The sequence below is a fragment of the Sciurus carolinensis genome, chromosome 3, assembly GCF_902686445.1.
Source record: "Sciurus carolinensis chromosome 3, mSciCar1.2, whole genome shotgun sequence".
In the NCBI taxonomy this organism is placed as follows: domain Eukaryota; kingdom Metazoa; phylum Chordata; class Mammalia; order Rodentia; family Sciuridae; genus Sciurus; species Sciurus carolinensis.
Genome location: NC_062215.1, coordinates 3,250,758 through 3,266,233, shown reverse-complemented (window position 1 = coordinate 3,266,233; position 15,476 = coordinate 3,250,758). Strand labels below are relative to the sequence as shown.

Sequence of the window (15,476 nt, the reverse complement as noted above, 5' to 3'; positions counted from 1 at the left end):
GGGAGGGGTGTGCCCAGCCCGGGGAGCGGCTTCCTGCTTCCTGCTTCCTCACAGGCCCTTGGCCACCGACCAGCAACGGAGCTCACAAGGGAGCTCAGGGAGGGGCTTAGAGGACTGTCTCCTGGACCCCTTGGCAGGGCTGGGAGCCGCCCAGGGCCTCGCCGGTGCCCTGCCTCTAAGCCACACGCAGCCCTCCACAGGCCACCTAAGTTCCTGGCTAATTATCCCAGCGACCCAGGTGAAGACGCTGGGGGTGCCGTTGCTGTTTCCCGTGTGGCCCGTTTGGAGCAAAGGGGCACTGCCTGCAGCGCCCGAGCCCGGCCTTGCCGAGAGCGGGCTTCTCCCCCTCCTCCCACCCTCCTACCTGTTTGCACACGTCCTGCCTCAGGAGCTCACCAGCTCTCCTCCTTTGTCGCCTCCTGCCGTCTCATCATGCTGTGGCCATCACACCGGACCAGAGCTGCCCTGTTTGTCCCTGGCCACTTAATAAAGGGCACAACCTCCATCGGTCTCTGAGGCCTCCAAGGTGCCACGTACCATCCTTGGGGTGTGGCTCTGGTCCTCTGCTGGGGCAGGCTGCTGTGCTTCGGGCTCTACGGTCTGGCCACCCAGGGAGAGGCAGCTGGACATGCCGAGACGCCTGGGGGTCAGGGCTGTGGGAGACTTGGGGACGGCAGCGGGAGCCGGTCATTCCTCCTGGGCCACGCCCAGTCCTGAGGCGAGGGACCCGCCATGCTTTGCACTGCTTCTGGGCACCAACCTACCTAGGGCCTCAGCGGGGGCCTCGTGGTGTCCCCAGTCCCGGGAAGAGGGAGAGGTATCACCTGGTTTCAGGTTGTGTCGCCAGGTGGAAGGGGGGGTGGCATCAGGACAGGGCCTCCCTGGGCAGCATGCCTAGTAGCACAGCTCGGTTCCCCTTCCCTGGGCATGGAGAGAGGGGGCCAGCACCGCTGCCCTGCTGAAGTGGCTCAGGGTTTGGTCAGGCTGGGGCTGGAAGGAGGGAGACAGTGGACGGAGTGACAGTGGGTTTTGGAAAGAGGACGAGGACAGACCTCGTGGGGTGGCCCCATAGGCATGAGCATCAGAGTCCTGTGACTCTTCACTGGAAGACCCCATGTGGCTTGGCATCTTCCTTTGGGGGACAGGTAGGCTGCTCTGAGTGGCCACCGGGCCTGCTCAACTGCTGAAGAGGTAGCCACAGGGGGAGGAGGGCAGCTTTGTGTTACGGGGTGCAATTTGGACCGATCGCCACTGAGAAGTCCAAATTCGAGTCTTTATTAAGCCGGCTGGCTGACTGTCTCACACAATGCCACAAAAATGACTTTTGGGAGAACAGCCCCGACCATAGGGTTGCAGGGGTTTTTATACCAAAATCACATCAATCATGAGTGTCTGTTGCTATGATTTGAAATTACGAACTAACATCATGAGATCATCAGCAGAGGGGGAAGTGGGTCCAAACGACCCTTATCTAGGTACAAACTAAAGAATGGTTACTGACATCCACACAATCACTGTTGACATCACCGTCCACATGGTGCATTGTTTAGGAGAAATAGGAATCAAAAGAGAACAATTTTTCATCACATAGGAATTGTCGTTCTGTATTATTAAACATGTCACGCTAAGTAATTGATGATGGGCACAGAGACAGGGTGTTCCCAGGGGAGAAGCTCATCTCCTACATAACATGGAGTCCCAGAGCAAAATGGAGTCTGTGTAGCCACTGCCCACATAGCCTGGCCTGTAACATTTCCACGGAGCCAAACCTGTCAGTCCATCACACTTTGCAGGGCTCTCTTGGCCTTGTCACCAAGGCGGATCCCATGGGCAAGAGGCTCACCTGACACCTCAGTGCGTGCCCCCAGAGACCGCTGCAGACCCCTCCCCTCGAGGGAAGCCGCACATGCTCCAGGTCCGGATGGGCCTGGCACATCGTTCTGCCCCCGCTGCTCCCTGCCTTGCCCTATCAGACGCTTCACACCTCGGTGGCCACCCACAGTTCATGCGGGTGGGCCCAGAGCCAAGCCCAGGTCCCTGGAAATACTGCCACGAGGGTATCACACATTTCATGACGTATGGAGTCCCGGAGGGTCTCCCCCGGTCAGAACACACGTGCCAGGGGTTGCTTCTGGTCCTGAGAACTGGGTGCTGCTGGTTTCAAGCCCAGGGAGGAGCCTTTCCACCAAAGGATACCTCCACCTTCCTGGAACTGGCAGCAGAGTCTGCTCTGGCCTCTGGGAGTGCACATGTGCCCGGGCAGAGGAGGAAGAGGAAGGCAACGGGGCTAGCTGGGCGGCGGCCCTGGAGGCCTGCCAGGGACAGGGCGGCTGTCCTGGAGGGCAGGGGTGTGGAGGACTCAAGCGATTCCTGGGGCGGTCTCCTCAAAGTACTGCCGCCACTGGCTCCGTGCAGGCATGGCCTCCTTCCACGCAGCACCCGCGGGTCTTTATGCCCGCTGGACGGGTTCTGCTGGCCTCACCTGGCCCACACTTTGCTGCCGAGAGGGTGGCTGTCGGCCCAGGGGACCCAGAGCTGTAGGGGGGTGCCATGCCTGGGTCTCTTAGTAGACCCTGGGGCACTGCCCTGCTTTGCTGTGTCTCTGTGTCTGTGTTTCCCCCGTTCCTTACCCACTGTGGTGTGGTGCCCAGCCTGGGGGTCGGAGGTTGTCAGTGGTTGATCAGTCCACAGATTTTGTTGTTGTCCTTGCAGTACTGGGGACTGAACCCAAGGCCACTACCCCTGGGCTACACCCCAACCCTTTTATTTTGAGGCAGGGTCTTGCTAAGTTGACCAGGCTGGCCTTGAACTTGAGACCCCCTTGCCTCAGCTCCTGAGTTAGAAGCAAGCAGCACTGTGCCTGCTTAGTCAGAGGTCTGGAAGGGAAGCAGGGGGGAGGCATGTAGTAGTGTCAAGATGGCAGACCTGGCGCTGGCTGTAGAACCTGGAGCCTGGGGCCTGGGGGCGGGTGTCCTCCGAGGAAAGGGGGACGTCATCTTCGGGTGGGCAGAGGTCGTGGGCTTCTGCTTTTGCTGTTGGAACTGCGTGAGAAGAGGGTGTCCTGGTGCTGGGTCCCAGCTCTGCCTCCCAGCACTGGCTTTGTGCCACTGACTCTGGAGGCAGGTTCTCTCAGACCTGGCCAAAAGGGCTGGCATGTGCCTGACTGTGTGTGTCACCAAGAAGCAGCGACACTTCAGGATTCCTGCTGGTGGTGGGGAGGGAGCCAGTGCCCAGGTCCTCAGCCTTCCCTCAGGATGTCTCCAGGGCATTCACGGCCGCTCCCTACCCCTCCCCTACTCTGGGTCCCGAGGGTCTCTCAGGGTCTTCCCAACACACCCCTCTTCTGCCTGACTCAACCCATCAACGTGTCTTTTCCTTGTGAGTCATTATGTTATTTCCAATTTTTGTTCTCACAGCACTGAGATGTGACTCTTGTCCCTCCCGCTATCCATACCCACAGGATAGGAGGAAGATCCCTGACTACCGTTCTTCCCTCTCCCGTCTTCCACGAGGCTGCTGCTCCTGTCTCCCCATCCCTGCCTGGTACTCATTTCTTCAGAGAGGGCCCACTGCTCCAGGCAGGCCCAGCCTGCACATGCTGCCTCTGCACCGAGGTCCCTGTCCTACCCGGCTTCTCGGTCCTACAGGCTGGGACCTTGCACTGCCCGTCTCCTCCACTGGCTGGCCCAGTTTCACGAGGACAGGGCCTCTGCCTCACTCCCCATGCCCCGAGCCCAGCACACCAGCCTCCTGCACATGTTACAAACCCGACAACACTTTCTGCATGAATGAGCATACTGGGAAGCAGAACGTGATTTTAATGACCTCAGAGCAGCGGCAGTGTGGTCTGAGCGAGAGCACGGGGGCACAGGGAGTCCCACGGAGGCCTTGGTCCCATCTTGTTGCTTTCTGACCTGGAAGTCAGTCAGGCAGTGGGACTCCTGGGAATTCCCAGCATTCATGGAGAAAGCTTCCAGCAATTTCTTTAAGCTCAGAGACTGGTAGAGGCGGGGGGACATCTGGTGGCCAGTTGCTGGAGTGGCTGCAGAGAGGACGGAGGTGCAGGAAGGAGCCCTCAGCGTGGGTATCTGGGGCATGCCCGATTTCCCAGGTTGCCGTTACCTCGCCTCAGCCCCAGGCCAGCCCCGGGCCATGCTGTCTAGTCCAGGCTGGTGGTGTTGGTCAGGTAGAAGGGGCGGACTGTCACTCGGAAGCCGCTGAAGGCCCCCGTGGTGCAGGGGAAGAAGGAAGCTCTCCTGGAACTGTTGCTGCCTGCAGTGCTGGGGATCATAGCCTTTAAGCCCTCAAAGTCAGTGACATCTGCCACAAAGCGCCCTTCGCAGAGCATCAGGGCTTTGTTCTCGTAGCCAATGGTGGGATCCGGGTAGCCGGATTTGGTGAGGCCCAGCACAGGGAGCTCACTGGCAGAGCAGGACAACCCATAGTTCCAGCAGCTCTGGAGGGTGGGGAGGTAGACCAGAGACCAGGACAGCTGCTTGGCCCTGAAGAGGAAGCTGGGGTGTTGTGGGGTCTGGAAGGACTGGTAGGGCCCATACTGGTAGCCGTAGGGGGTTGGAGTGTACTCCTTTCTGGACCAATACTGCAGCTTCTGGTTCCGACGGTTCCAGGAGTCTGCTGTCACCATGGCGCTCCAGGTGGCCGAGGTGTACATCCGGGGCTTGTAGGTGTCCTCAGTGAGGTTCAGGCCTCGGTACTGGGCCAGCAGCCGGAAGGGAACAGTGTGGAACTCCAGGGCCTGCATGATCTTCTTCTGGAACAGTTCCTCGTGAGCCTGGTACAGGGACAGGTTGAACTGCAGCTCAAAGAGTTCCTCGGGCAGCATCATGGGGAAGCGGACCTGCTGGACCAGGTCCTCCTCCTCCCAGTGGGAGGCACCCCTCTCCCTGCTCCAGGCGTCCAGGGCCTTGAGCAGGGCCAGCTCGCTGGGCACAGCCAGCTGGCTCTTGGAAAGCAGCGCCTGGAGCAGGGTTGTGGGGACACCCAGCCAGGCCTCAGCCTGCGTCAGGGCCTCGAAGTTCCAGGCCAGGAACTGCACGCACAGCTCCTCCAGAAGGGCATCTCCAGTGTCCAGTGCATAGGCGTAGATGTCCAGGGGCATGTGGAAAGAGGGGTCCTGAGGGAGCAGTATGGCGAAGAGGCGCCCGCAGTAGTCCTGCAGCTGCTGGGCGCCGTAGGCAGAGGCCAGCTTGTGGAAGCACTTGACTGATGGCAGGGAGACCTCTATCCTCCGGGAGTAGAAGTACCTGGGGACACAGCCATCTCTTACACCTTTCCCAGTGGCCCGACCGCTGGCACTGGTCTCCCCCAGAGACCCACCTTCTGAATCCCGAACCTCAGGTTGGCCGAGAGCAACTTCAGGGTGTCGGGCCGTGGGGCAGGGGGCTGCGGAGGACGGCACCCACTCCTGCCCCCTCCCTCACCCACCTCCTGGTCGCCCCTCCTGTCATCGTGGGCACCGTCGTGGGGGTCTGAGCTGGACCTCACAGCGCCGAGCCTCTTGCCTGCAGTCATGCCCTGGCTGCCCCTTGGGTTCCCTGCTTGGTTCTCAAGGGTGCCTCTCTGCCCCAGCACCTGTTCAGTGTCCTGTGAACCAGCACCCCAGGGGTTCCTGTCTGCTTTCCCTGCACCCAGGAACCCATGCAGGGCAGCAGGCCTGACGTGCTCAGAGGCGATCCTGGGTGGCTCCCCACTGTCCTCTTCACAGCCAACTTGGAGGCCAAACAGGGCAACTGACTCCTCTGGCCACAGCCCCACCCAGGACAGACGTCCCCTGAGCCCTCCTGAAGCACACAGACCTCTCACAGGGAGAGTGCTTGGCAGCTCAGCTTCTGCTGCCCAGCTCCCCTGCTGTTGATGGACCCTCAGATGGCAATGACAAGATCAGGGAGGCCACCAAAGAAGGGGTTGTTATTAGCTTGTTTTTGGTCTTGCTAAGTTGCTGTGGCTGAGGCTGACCTTGAACTTGTGATCCTCCTGCCTCAGCCTCCTGAGTGGAAGGGCCCACAGGCGAGCACCACTGCACCCAGTTGAGTCACCAGCCTATAATGCCCACCCTGTGCCAGAGTGGTCCCTGGCCACGGAGCTGCCTGCTACATCAACAGAGGTGCAGAGGCTAGCTGCTGGCTCCCACACCATGCCCGTCGTGCCAGAAGTCAGGGCCACTGACCCTGACCCAGGGCCCAGCCTCAGGTAGGCACCTCCCAGGGTGCCCCACCCCTAGGGGGAGGTGGAGACAGGGAGTCAGGTGGGTCTCCCGGCCCGGCCCTGTCCTTCTCAGGGAGGAGAACTCACTGTGAGGGAAGAAAAAGGCCCAAGGCCAAGGGAACTAGTGGCCGCAGAGACCCAGAGGCTGACAGAGTGCTGGCTGGCTGCCAGGACACTCCTCCTGTCCATGGTGGCCTTGTGAGTGAGGGGCAGAGGGAAGGACAGAGTGTCTGGGGGGCCGGAAGGAGGGGATTCTCCCAGGCCTTGAGAGCCAGGAGCAGCCACCACGCCAGGCTCACTGCGGCTTTTCTCCTGCCTTTGGGGAGAGAGACAGAGACACACAGAGACAGACACAAAGACAGGGACAAAGAGAGAGAGACAGAGGCAGAGAGGCCAGGCGAGGGCATGGGGGTCACTGAGCTCTGACCCAGGGCGGTGGCTCCGGCTGACCAGGAAGGCAGGGATGGGCATCTGCCCACTTCTCTGTAGACATGGAGCCCACCAGGAGGGCATAGACCACTCACCAAGTTTTATACTAGGCTGGAAAGACATCTTGTTAATTTCTTTCTAATTGCCAATATTGTTTTTGCTTAAATGTCCTTTTCAGTTATATAAAGCTTTGGGTTATAAGAATCAGAGAATAATTTTTAATAGATGCAGTGTTTAAAACCTTGCTGCTTTCCAAACACAGGCCTGAGGAGGCAGCCTGGTGATGGAGTTGTGTCCTCTGGCTGGCAGGGAGGTCCGGAGGGAAGGCTCAGGAGCGGGGCGCGGTCTCTGCCATGATGTGGGCCCCACGTCCTTTCTCTGCATGCGGATTGGACCTGAACCCTGGCTGAGCCTAAGGGGTTACTGAGCCACCCGGCCTCTGAGATGCACTTTCTAGTCATTGCTGTGCCTCCCCAGAAGTCCGAGTCACTTTGGCTTTCTTGTGCCTCAGTGGGACATTCTCTGGCCTCCGGGGCACCCCCAGCACCCCTTCCCAGCTGCATCTGCACTTGCCCACCTGGCCACCCTGCAAACAAGCTGGGCTCCACTGCCCAAGTAAAATTCCTGACCCACAGAGCGCTCAGAATGTCATCTTAGCCCGTGGTGATTCAGGGAGACTTCCCGTGTGCATCATGGCAATGGATTTATTTATGTGTATGTGGGTGTGAGCGTAGGGACGGTGCATGTGCCTGGCTGAGTGTGCAAGTGAGTGTGGTGAGCACGTGTGTGAGGGTGCCTGTGCACACGCACACAGGGGCCGTGTATGTGTGACACTCGGATGCCTGAGTGTGTCCCAGTGTGTGCACATGTGTGCCTGCAGCAAGTGCGTGTGGGCGAGCATGAATGTGGATCTGTGGAAGCACAGGCATGTGTGCGTGCACAAGTGTGCAAATGCTTGTGTGTGGGTGTGAGTGTGCGGTGTGCAGTGTGTGCACAACAGTTCTGCTGTGCTGGTGCCGTCGCCCTCACCCGCAGGGGTGTCTGAAGAGGGACCCAGTCCACGGCACTGGTGACTCACCTGACAAAGTCTCTGACCACAGGCATGCACTCGGAGTCCACGCTCATGGTGACGTTGCTGCCCGGCTCCCCCAGCAGGGCCTGTGCCTCGGGGTTGGCAGTCAGGATCAGTGTGTGGGCACAGAGGTCCAGGACTGGTTCCTCCGTCCCCTGTCCCACCACCTGGATGAACAGGTCACAGCCCTTCTGGCTGTCGAAGATCTGGCCGAGCGCAAAGGAGAGCTCCCCGGAGAGGTCGAGGGTGTGGACGCTTCTGGTTTCTGGAAGGGGCAGAGGGAAGGCACTGTCACGCGCTGTGACCCAGAGCCCCGCCCTCACCCTCAGGAGTCAGTCTGGCCATCTGCGCTGAAGGTACCGCTGTCTGTGGGTCTGCTCAGAAAGGCTCCAGGAAGGGGCCTGAATGACTCCAAGCCTGCACGGACGGGCAGCTGCCCTGGGTCCTGGAACAGGAGCAGGCCAGACCTGCTCACCCTCCTGGCCTACAGTTGGCTTCTGCCCCACTCTGGGCCCTGCTCGGGTGGCTGAGGAGTTAGGGCCCTGGGGCAGCCCTGGGTTAGACCTCAGGATGCCGAGGGAGGAGCAGGGCCTGGGCAGGCCCCTCTCCCTCCCGGAGCCTACCCAGCGTTAGGTAGAACGGGTCTTCTCTGCACAGGTAGCGCTGAATTGAGGCTGACATTTAGACCAGGGGGGTCAGCCCCTGACTCCATCTGGCCCAGTGGTGCCCCCCCCCGCACCCTCCCCAGGGTGGACCCCCAACCCAGCCAGACTCGGTCCCCAGCTTGTCCATATGGGTGGGATTTGACACCCCATGCCTTGGGGGCCCCAGCTCAGGGCAGAGAACACTGGGCCCATGTGTGCCAGCCCAGGAAGAAGCTGCTGTGGCAGGGAGGGAGGGCGCATCCCCCAGGTCTCTGACTTGCAGAGCAGGCTGGGCCGTTCTGAGCAGGGAACGAGCCAGGGGCTGGGCAGGGCTGGGGCCTTCCCACCACCCGGAAGCGTCTGCATCCCTGCCTGTGGCCTGGGAGGAGGAGTGTTGTGCAGACCACGGAGCAACCCTGGCATTTGGCACAGGCCCCACGTGCACCGGGGGTGTGGCTCCTTGGCCAGCAGTCTGCAATCAAGTTAGCAAGGTACTTCTGAAGGGGCTCCAGCAAGGGATGGGTAAGGACTTTGGGGTTCCCTGGGAGGGAGTGGGCTCTGCAGACTCAGAAGGCAGCATGCAGGAGGGCAGAGACGTGGGACGGTCCCTGCTCCTGGTCCCACAGGGTCTGACACAAGGCCGGGAGGCCGCGGGGCCCCTCACCGTTGGAGCAGACCACGCCGGCGTCCTTCTTGTGCCTGCAGTTGCTCTTCAGCCAGCCCAGGGACTTGCAGTCCGCCAGTGAGGGTTCTGACCCCGTGCACTCCACCTCATCCAGCATGACAGGTCCCGTTCCTGTGGCACAGCAAGGAGGACAGAGGCTGGGCTCGGGGAGGAGGCCCTGCAGACAGGCCGGGGCTGCTCCTCCAGCCTACAGAGAGTGGACATCTTTGGATTGTTTCAAGGAGATGGATTCCTGGAGTAGAGCTTGTGGGCCGGAGGGGCAAACAGTGAAGCTCCTGAGCCACTAGACCTAGTGCCTTTGGTGACACCAGCCAAGCTGAGGGAGCCGCCCCATCTTGCCTTCGCAGGGCTTCGGGCCACTGAGGGTCTGCTCATATTACATTAGCAGGAAGAGTTTGCAGGCCTTTGCAGCCTGACAGCCTCATGTTAGGGGACTTCTCAGTGACCTCGGAGAAGGGGGCCTCACACTGGGGGACAGAGGAGGTCCCACCTGGTCCGAAGGCGGCTCCACCCAGTGCCTCTGTGGCGTTCTCAAATCCCAGGGCCCGGCAGACGACGCTGGCATCAGTAAGGTCCCAGAGGTTGTCGCACACCGTGCCCCACTGGCCTTCGTAGAAGATCTCCACGCGGCCCTCGTTAGCTGCGGCCCCGTTGACCAGCCGCATGTCCCCGTCCTTCACACCTGTGGGGAAAGCCGAGGCCAGCTGGGGGGAGAGGGGGCCCCGTGGCACCAGGTGCGAGGGGCCATCCACTGGGAGGAGGGAAGGGCCACATGGAGCCCCAGAGGTTGCGTTCCCTTTCCTGGTCTTCCAGCCCTGAGCCCTTTGCTCCCCAGAAGAGGGGCACCAGGACCCTTGCACTCTAGCACCTCAGAGCAGGGGTGGTGGGGTCCCCAGGGAAAGACGGGAGTGGAAGGAGGCCTGCTTGTGGCTCCAGGTGCTGGCCTGTGGGGCAGGAGGCAGATGCCCTGTGACTTGTGCTGGGGGTCCTGGTAAACGCCCCGTGACCGGACTGTGTAAGTTGAAGGGCTGCTAGATCCAGCTCAGCTCCAGAGCACCCGGCTCAGCGCGCAGGTGCGCCGCTGGCCGGGGCCCAGCCTCGGGGCTGTGCATCCGAGCAGGAGCGGGGCTGCAGCTCACGGCTGCCGCCCAGCACCACAGGGCAGTGTAGACCAGGCACTTCCAGCCCAGGACAGAGTCAGAAGTCACCATTCAAAGTACGGTTTCTATTAAATTCATAGGGCTTTTGTACCGTTGTGAAGTTGAAAAATTCTAAGTCAGGGACAGTCTGTAATTCAAGCACAGAGAGAAAATGGGGTTCCTGCCCCACACTGTTCTCCTGGAGACCCAGTGACACCTCTTGATCCTGCTGGTGCCGACGATCTAGCAGAAGTTGGTACCTTAACTGGGGGTCACCCACACCAAAGCATGGTGCTCAGTGGGGTGCACCAGGCCTTTGCGGGTCACCAGGACAGGATGGGAACCCCAGGACATACAGTGTCAGGAGTACAGGGAAGAGCACTCAGGGCCCTTTGGAAGCCTGATCTGTGTCCAAAGGCCATGGCCTCAGGGAAGCCCCAGCGGCTGGCCGGTTTGATTGGCAACCCCTGCTTGGCTCTGCTGGCTCCCACTGATGGACGGATGGAGGGGTTCCTCTGTATTTCACTCATCTGCATCTCGTCCGGGCCCAGGGGTGTCCCAGTCTCCGCAGACCCTGCAAGCCACCATCACTTGGAATGGCCAGGGCTCCATGTGAGAGAGACGACCCCAATTAATCCGGGGACCAGGCCAGGACACCTCACCAAGGAGGGGCCTAGCCCACAGGGAAGCACACAGCGGCCTCGCAGGCTTCGCTTCGGGGGTTTCCCAGTGACTCCACTCACCTTGAATCCCTGGGACCAGCAGCCACATCCAGAGAAGGCAGGGGAGAGCCATGGCCCTGCAGTGGAGGAAGGGGCAGGTGAGACCAGGACTGCTCCTTCCGCCCACCCTCATCCAGGCTGGGGGCCCAGGGGCAGGCCCTCTCCTGCAGAGCCCAGGTGGCAGGTGTGGCGGGCACCCTCACAGGGCCCCTCGCCTGTTCTGCAGGTGGGCCTCTAAGGTGAGTGAGCCTTGGTCAGATGAACAGTGGGGTGGCAGTGGGGTGAGGGGGCAGGGTGTGGGGAGCCTGCTAGAGCTGGGGTTTATCTTCAGGCAGCAGACCCTGGTGGGGCGTGTCACAGAGGTTTGTGGCAAAGATGTGCCAGTGGCGTGGGGAGGACCAAGGGAGGAAGGGGAGCCCATCAGGAGGAGGCCGCAGGACCCAGGCCCAGAGGGAGAGACTGACGGCAGAGAGCTGTGTGGGGTGGGGATGATGGAGAGAAGCGTTCCAGGCGGAGGCCTGGGTCTCTGTGCAGCCAGGTGGAAGTTGGGGCATGACAGATCAAAGGCACTGAGGCTCAGAGAGACAGGGGACCAACAAGGCCACAGGGCCAGGCTGGGCGCGGGAGGTCTCAGGGCTTCAGCTTTTGGGCTGGAGTTCTGTGCTCCACGTAATTCTTTTTTTATTTTTATCTTATTTATTTATTTTAGGTAGTGGGAATTTATCTTGGGTGCACTTTACTACTGAGCTACATCCTCAGCTATTGTAAAAAATGTTTTGAATTTTGAGACAGGGTCTCACTAAATTGCTGAAGACCTTGCTCTGTTGCTGAGTCTGGCCTCAAACTTGCAATCCTCCTCCTTCAGCTTCCAGAGTAGCTGGGATTACAGGTGAGAACCACCATGCCTGGCCTCTATGTAACTTTTTCCATTTGGTACCGGGAATTGAACTCAGAGAACTTAACCACTGAGCCACTTCTCCAGTCCTTTCTATTTTTTATTTTGAGACAGGGTCTTACTAAGTTATTTAGGGCTTGCTAAGTTGCTGAGTCTGGCTTTGAACTTTGGACCCTCCTGCCTCTGCCTCCTGAGCCACTGGGACTACAGGTGAGCACCACCATGCCTAGCCTCTATGTAACTTGATGCAGTGATGTGCCACCTTTCCTCAGTAGGAGCAGAGCCAGGTGACAGCCCTGTGCCACCCAGTCCACTCCCTGGCTGTGCACTGGGCCTGGTGACCTCGAGGCTGGGCCTGGTTCCTTGCTACTCAGAGTGGGGGCCTGGTGGGTGGCAGTAGTGGCATCCCCAGGACTGGCAGGAGGCATAGCCCTCTGCACTGGAACCTGCATTAACACGCTGGGGGGTCCCAGGTCCACTGGCAGATGAGGAGTTTGCCCTCTGCATGGGCACCTCCTACCAACGCCACTCACACAGCCTCCCCAGGACCCTGAGACATGCCTCAGCAACCCCTCCCCACCACCTTCACCACTGAACGAGCCAAAGCCTGGAGAGCTTGGCTTGTTCCAGGTCACAGGGTTGGCAAGTCACAGGCAGGGTGTCCCTCCCTTCCTAAAGGTCTCTGCAGGGGCTGAAGGATGGGGCACCCACCTCCCTGTGCTGGGACCACCCCAGTCCTAGCCCTGTGTCCTGGGAAACCTCTATCCCAAGCACAATGAGGTAACTGGTCACCCTCTTCACCTGTTCACATGGGACAAGAACTCAGGGCCTTGGGAACAACAGCCAGCCCAGAGATGGTGCATGCGTGTGAACATGGCTGGCCCTGGGTGGTAGCGCTGTCTACTTTTGCCTGAAGTCCTTGTGTGCGAGACTGGGACGAGCTCCTGGGCTGGCTCATGCAGTCCTTTGGTCCTTCGTGCAGACGAGGAAGAGCCACTCTTCTTCAGGAAGGTGCAGAATGCACAGACCAGCAAAGGGCAGCTGCTGTCCTTGTGCAGGGAACAACCTGCCCAGTTGTAGGAAGAGGCCCTGCAGGTCTCGGAACAGGAAAGATGGGTCCTGGGCTCAGGAGCACCAGTCCCCCAGATCCAGGCCCAGAGGCAAGCAGGGAGCCTTCATCCTTGATGAAGAGAAGCACAGAGAGCAAGAGGCAGGAGCTTACCTGCTGAGGCAGCTACTGAAGTTGTGCTGGGCTCCCTCCTGCAGCTGCGGAGCCCTCTGCAGATGGGTCCTTCAGCCCCAAACCCTCCCAGGGTGGAGCACTCCAGACGGGTCCCAGGAAATGCTTCAGAAAACCAAGTCTGGTTTCGATTTCCAGAAACCACCTGACCAAGGTCTGCTGTGGGATTGGCTGCTGAAGACCCCCTCGCAGCGTCCTTTATTCCCCTCTGCCTAGTGGGGTGGCAGTAGCCCAGGCGCTGCCGCCTATCAGGCTGACTTGATAACCGCCAGCAGCAGTAGTGGCGATGGAGACGGTCTTGGGTGGGGGCCAGGAAGTGTTGGGGACAGGGCGGTGGGGGAGGGGGGTGGCAGGGCTGGTGGGTGGAGCAACAGGGGCTCTGGGCCAGAGGGCTTGTTGCTGGTCTGGCAAGCTACAAGCTTGCCTGGGCCGGGCACTCCCTGCTGGGCAGCCCTTGTGGGGGCGATTGTGCACAAATCCACGTTTGAGCATGCTGCACACAGTGGGCCACACCCCACGGGGCTCCATGCGCTGACCCTGGCCAGGAGCAGGGAGGCCCGAGACCTGGGAGACAGTGTGCCGTGGGGTGCAGAAAGTGAGTGGGTGAGCCCAACCCTCACCCAGCAGCTGGCCCCAGAGCCTGCTTGGACAGCGTCCACCATCTAGGGGCGGGCGGTCTCTGGAGCACAATGGCCCTGCTGGGTCGCACCCCTTCCCTTTCCTCCCAGGGAGCCAAGCCGCTGCCTTGACTTCCTCTGGCAGAGCAGCTCATGTGAGGGCTCCAGGCTCCGGGGTCTGAGCTGGGCCTGGCTGGTGAGAACCCCGCAGTCCCTCAGCCACAAGGATGGCTTCAGGAGGGGCCGGGTCCAGCTGTGTGAGCAGGAGCTGGCTCAGGGATGGGAGTGCCAGAGACAGAGCAGAAACACAGCGGAGCAAAGCGATAGCTCGACTGGCCCAAGTCAAGGCCAGGCCCGGCCTCTGCACACAACGGGCCCTCAGCATCGGCTGTTCCGTCACTAGCATCCTGTGGTCCTGGAGAGGGGTGCACCCTTGAATGTGCCCAGGGCTCCTGACCAGGGGTTTTCAATCTGGGCTGGAGGGGAATCACCCAGAACAAACTTCCAGTGCACTAAGTCACCACCACTAAGCGGGGGACAGGCATTGGCATTTTAAAAGCCCCCAGGGGTTCCACTGAGTGGCCAGTTCTGCATCCCCAAAAGCTGAGGACCCCAGCTTGTGAGCCCGGAGGTCAGATAGTCATAACTATGCATCATGCCCAACCAGTCCCCGGAGAAGCTGTGAAGACCCAGGGAGACTGCAGACGGGATTTACAGTCTCATTAGGTCGAGGGCCTCAGGGTTGGTCTGCACAGACCCGACAGCGCGTTCCTCAGCCTCCCTGGCGTCTTTGCACCAGTGAGCACCGGGGGACAGGAGTGTACCCCAGGGCCTAGCAGCCCAGCTCCTGCCTATGGCTTCCAGTCGCTTCTCTGAGCCAGCCAAGACCGATGGGCTCCCTCCTGGGCTTGCAGCTCCTCATCCTCAGCGCTTGTCCTCCACCGCTGCCAAGGACCTCAGGCCCTCAGTGCAGAGTCGCCCACGGCCCCTGGATCTTGGTTTGCTTGACCCTGCTTTCTGAGTCCTGCCTGAGGCCCCCTTCCTGGGGGGTCTTTGTGTCCTTTAAAGTTCTCCCTTCCTGGCTGTATGAGTTCCCAAAAGAAAGATATGCCTGACTAGGATCATCTCGGGAGGTGTGGCAGAGGGACCATCTGCAAAAGGTGACACGGGGTCAGGGCCATGCAGCGTTCGCAGCTATGCACTGGCACTGGGCACCACTGGCCACCAGGATGGGTGGTCATGGGACCTAGACAGGAGTGGGCGAAGCCCTGGGGAGTCAGACTCCTTCCAGTCACCCACAAGCTCTCCTGGGGTACAATGTGTCTGGGGACCTATAGTACACAGGGAATGCAGGAAGGGCTGAAGGGATGGGGGACGTGGACAGGCTTGCTGCCACCACCAGCTCCCCTTTCTCTCTGACTGCCATCTTGCTCTTCCCTCCTGTGCTGGGTGCCGAGGTCTTGGCATGAGGATTCTGGGGTCCTTGGGAATGCAGGCTTCCGGGAGAGCCCAGACTTCTCACCTGAGCACCACCTCCTCACCCAGACTCCTCATGTGGATACACAACGGGGCATCAGGCCACTTGAAGCCCTCACGCACATCCACTCACTAGCACATCCACTCACTACCCGCCGTGGCCGAAGGCACACGGGGGCCGGGGGGGGGAGGGAGGGAGGGAGGGAGGGAAGCAAGGACCAAGCAGGCCTGAGCAGGAGCCTGTGCTCTCGGCACTGTTCCTCTGATGCTGGAGCCCACGCAGACCAGGAAGCACCTGGATGCTGCGCCTTCCCAAGAGGTCTCCAAGGCCA

The 15,476-nt window shown here is 60.4% G+C and overlaps 1 protein-coding gene across 4 annotated transcripts; it reads right to left on the bottom strand.

Moving 5' to 3' along the window:
- Positions 1 to 3,798: 3,798 nt before the first annotated feature.
- Positions 3,799 to 13,327, bottom strand: Lgals3bp (galectin 3 binding protein). 4 transcript variants are annotated; one of them, XM_047546862.1, is made up of 7 exons: positions 13,034 to 13,327; positions 10,938 to 10,993; positions 10,595 to 10,768; positions 9,546 to 9,737; positions 9,035 to 9,166; positions 7,733 to 7,991; positions 3,799 to 5,264 (listed from the first exon to the last, which is right to left on the bottom strand). In XM_047546862.1, exons 2-7 carry the CDS (start codon positions 10,987 to 10,989, stop codon positions 4,160 to 4,162), a joined length of 1,914 nt encoding a protein of 637 aa, XP_047402818.1. In that variant the 5' UTR covers positions 10,990 to 10,993; positions 13,034 to 13,327; the 3' UTR covers positions 3,799 to 4,159. The 4 variants fall into 4 exon arrangements, with proteins under 4 accessions (XP_047402818.1, XP_047402817.1, XP_047402820.1 ...); XM_047546861.1 differs by lacking the exon at positions 13,034 to 13,327 and adding an exon at positions 12,613 to 12,848; XM_047546864.1 differs by lacking the exon at positions 10,595 to 10,768 and having other exon boundaries at positions 13,034 to 13,325.
- Between the last annotated feature and the right edge of the window lie 2,149 nt (positions 13,328 to 15,476).

Excerpts from the sequence above, each read along its gene's own strand:
- Lgals3bp (XM_047546861.1), bottom strand. The coding sequence starts at position 12,686 with ATGTTCACACGCATGCACCATCTCTGGGCTGGCTGTTGTTCCCAAGGC. Across the intron at positions 10,769-10,937 it reads GCTGGTCCCAGGGATTCAAG|GGTCTGCGGAGACTGGGACA; the intron begins GTGAGTGGAGTC and ends GGTGGCTTGCAG. Across the intron at positions 9,167-9,545 it reads TGGAGCCGCCTTCGGACCAG|GAACGGGACCTGTCATGCTG; the intron begins GTGGGACCTCCT and ends GCTGTGCCACAG.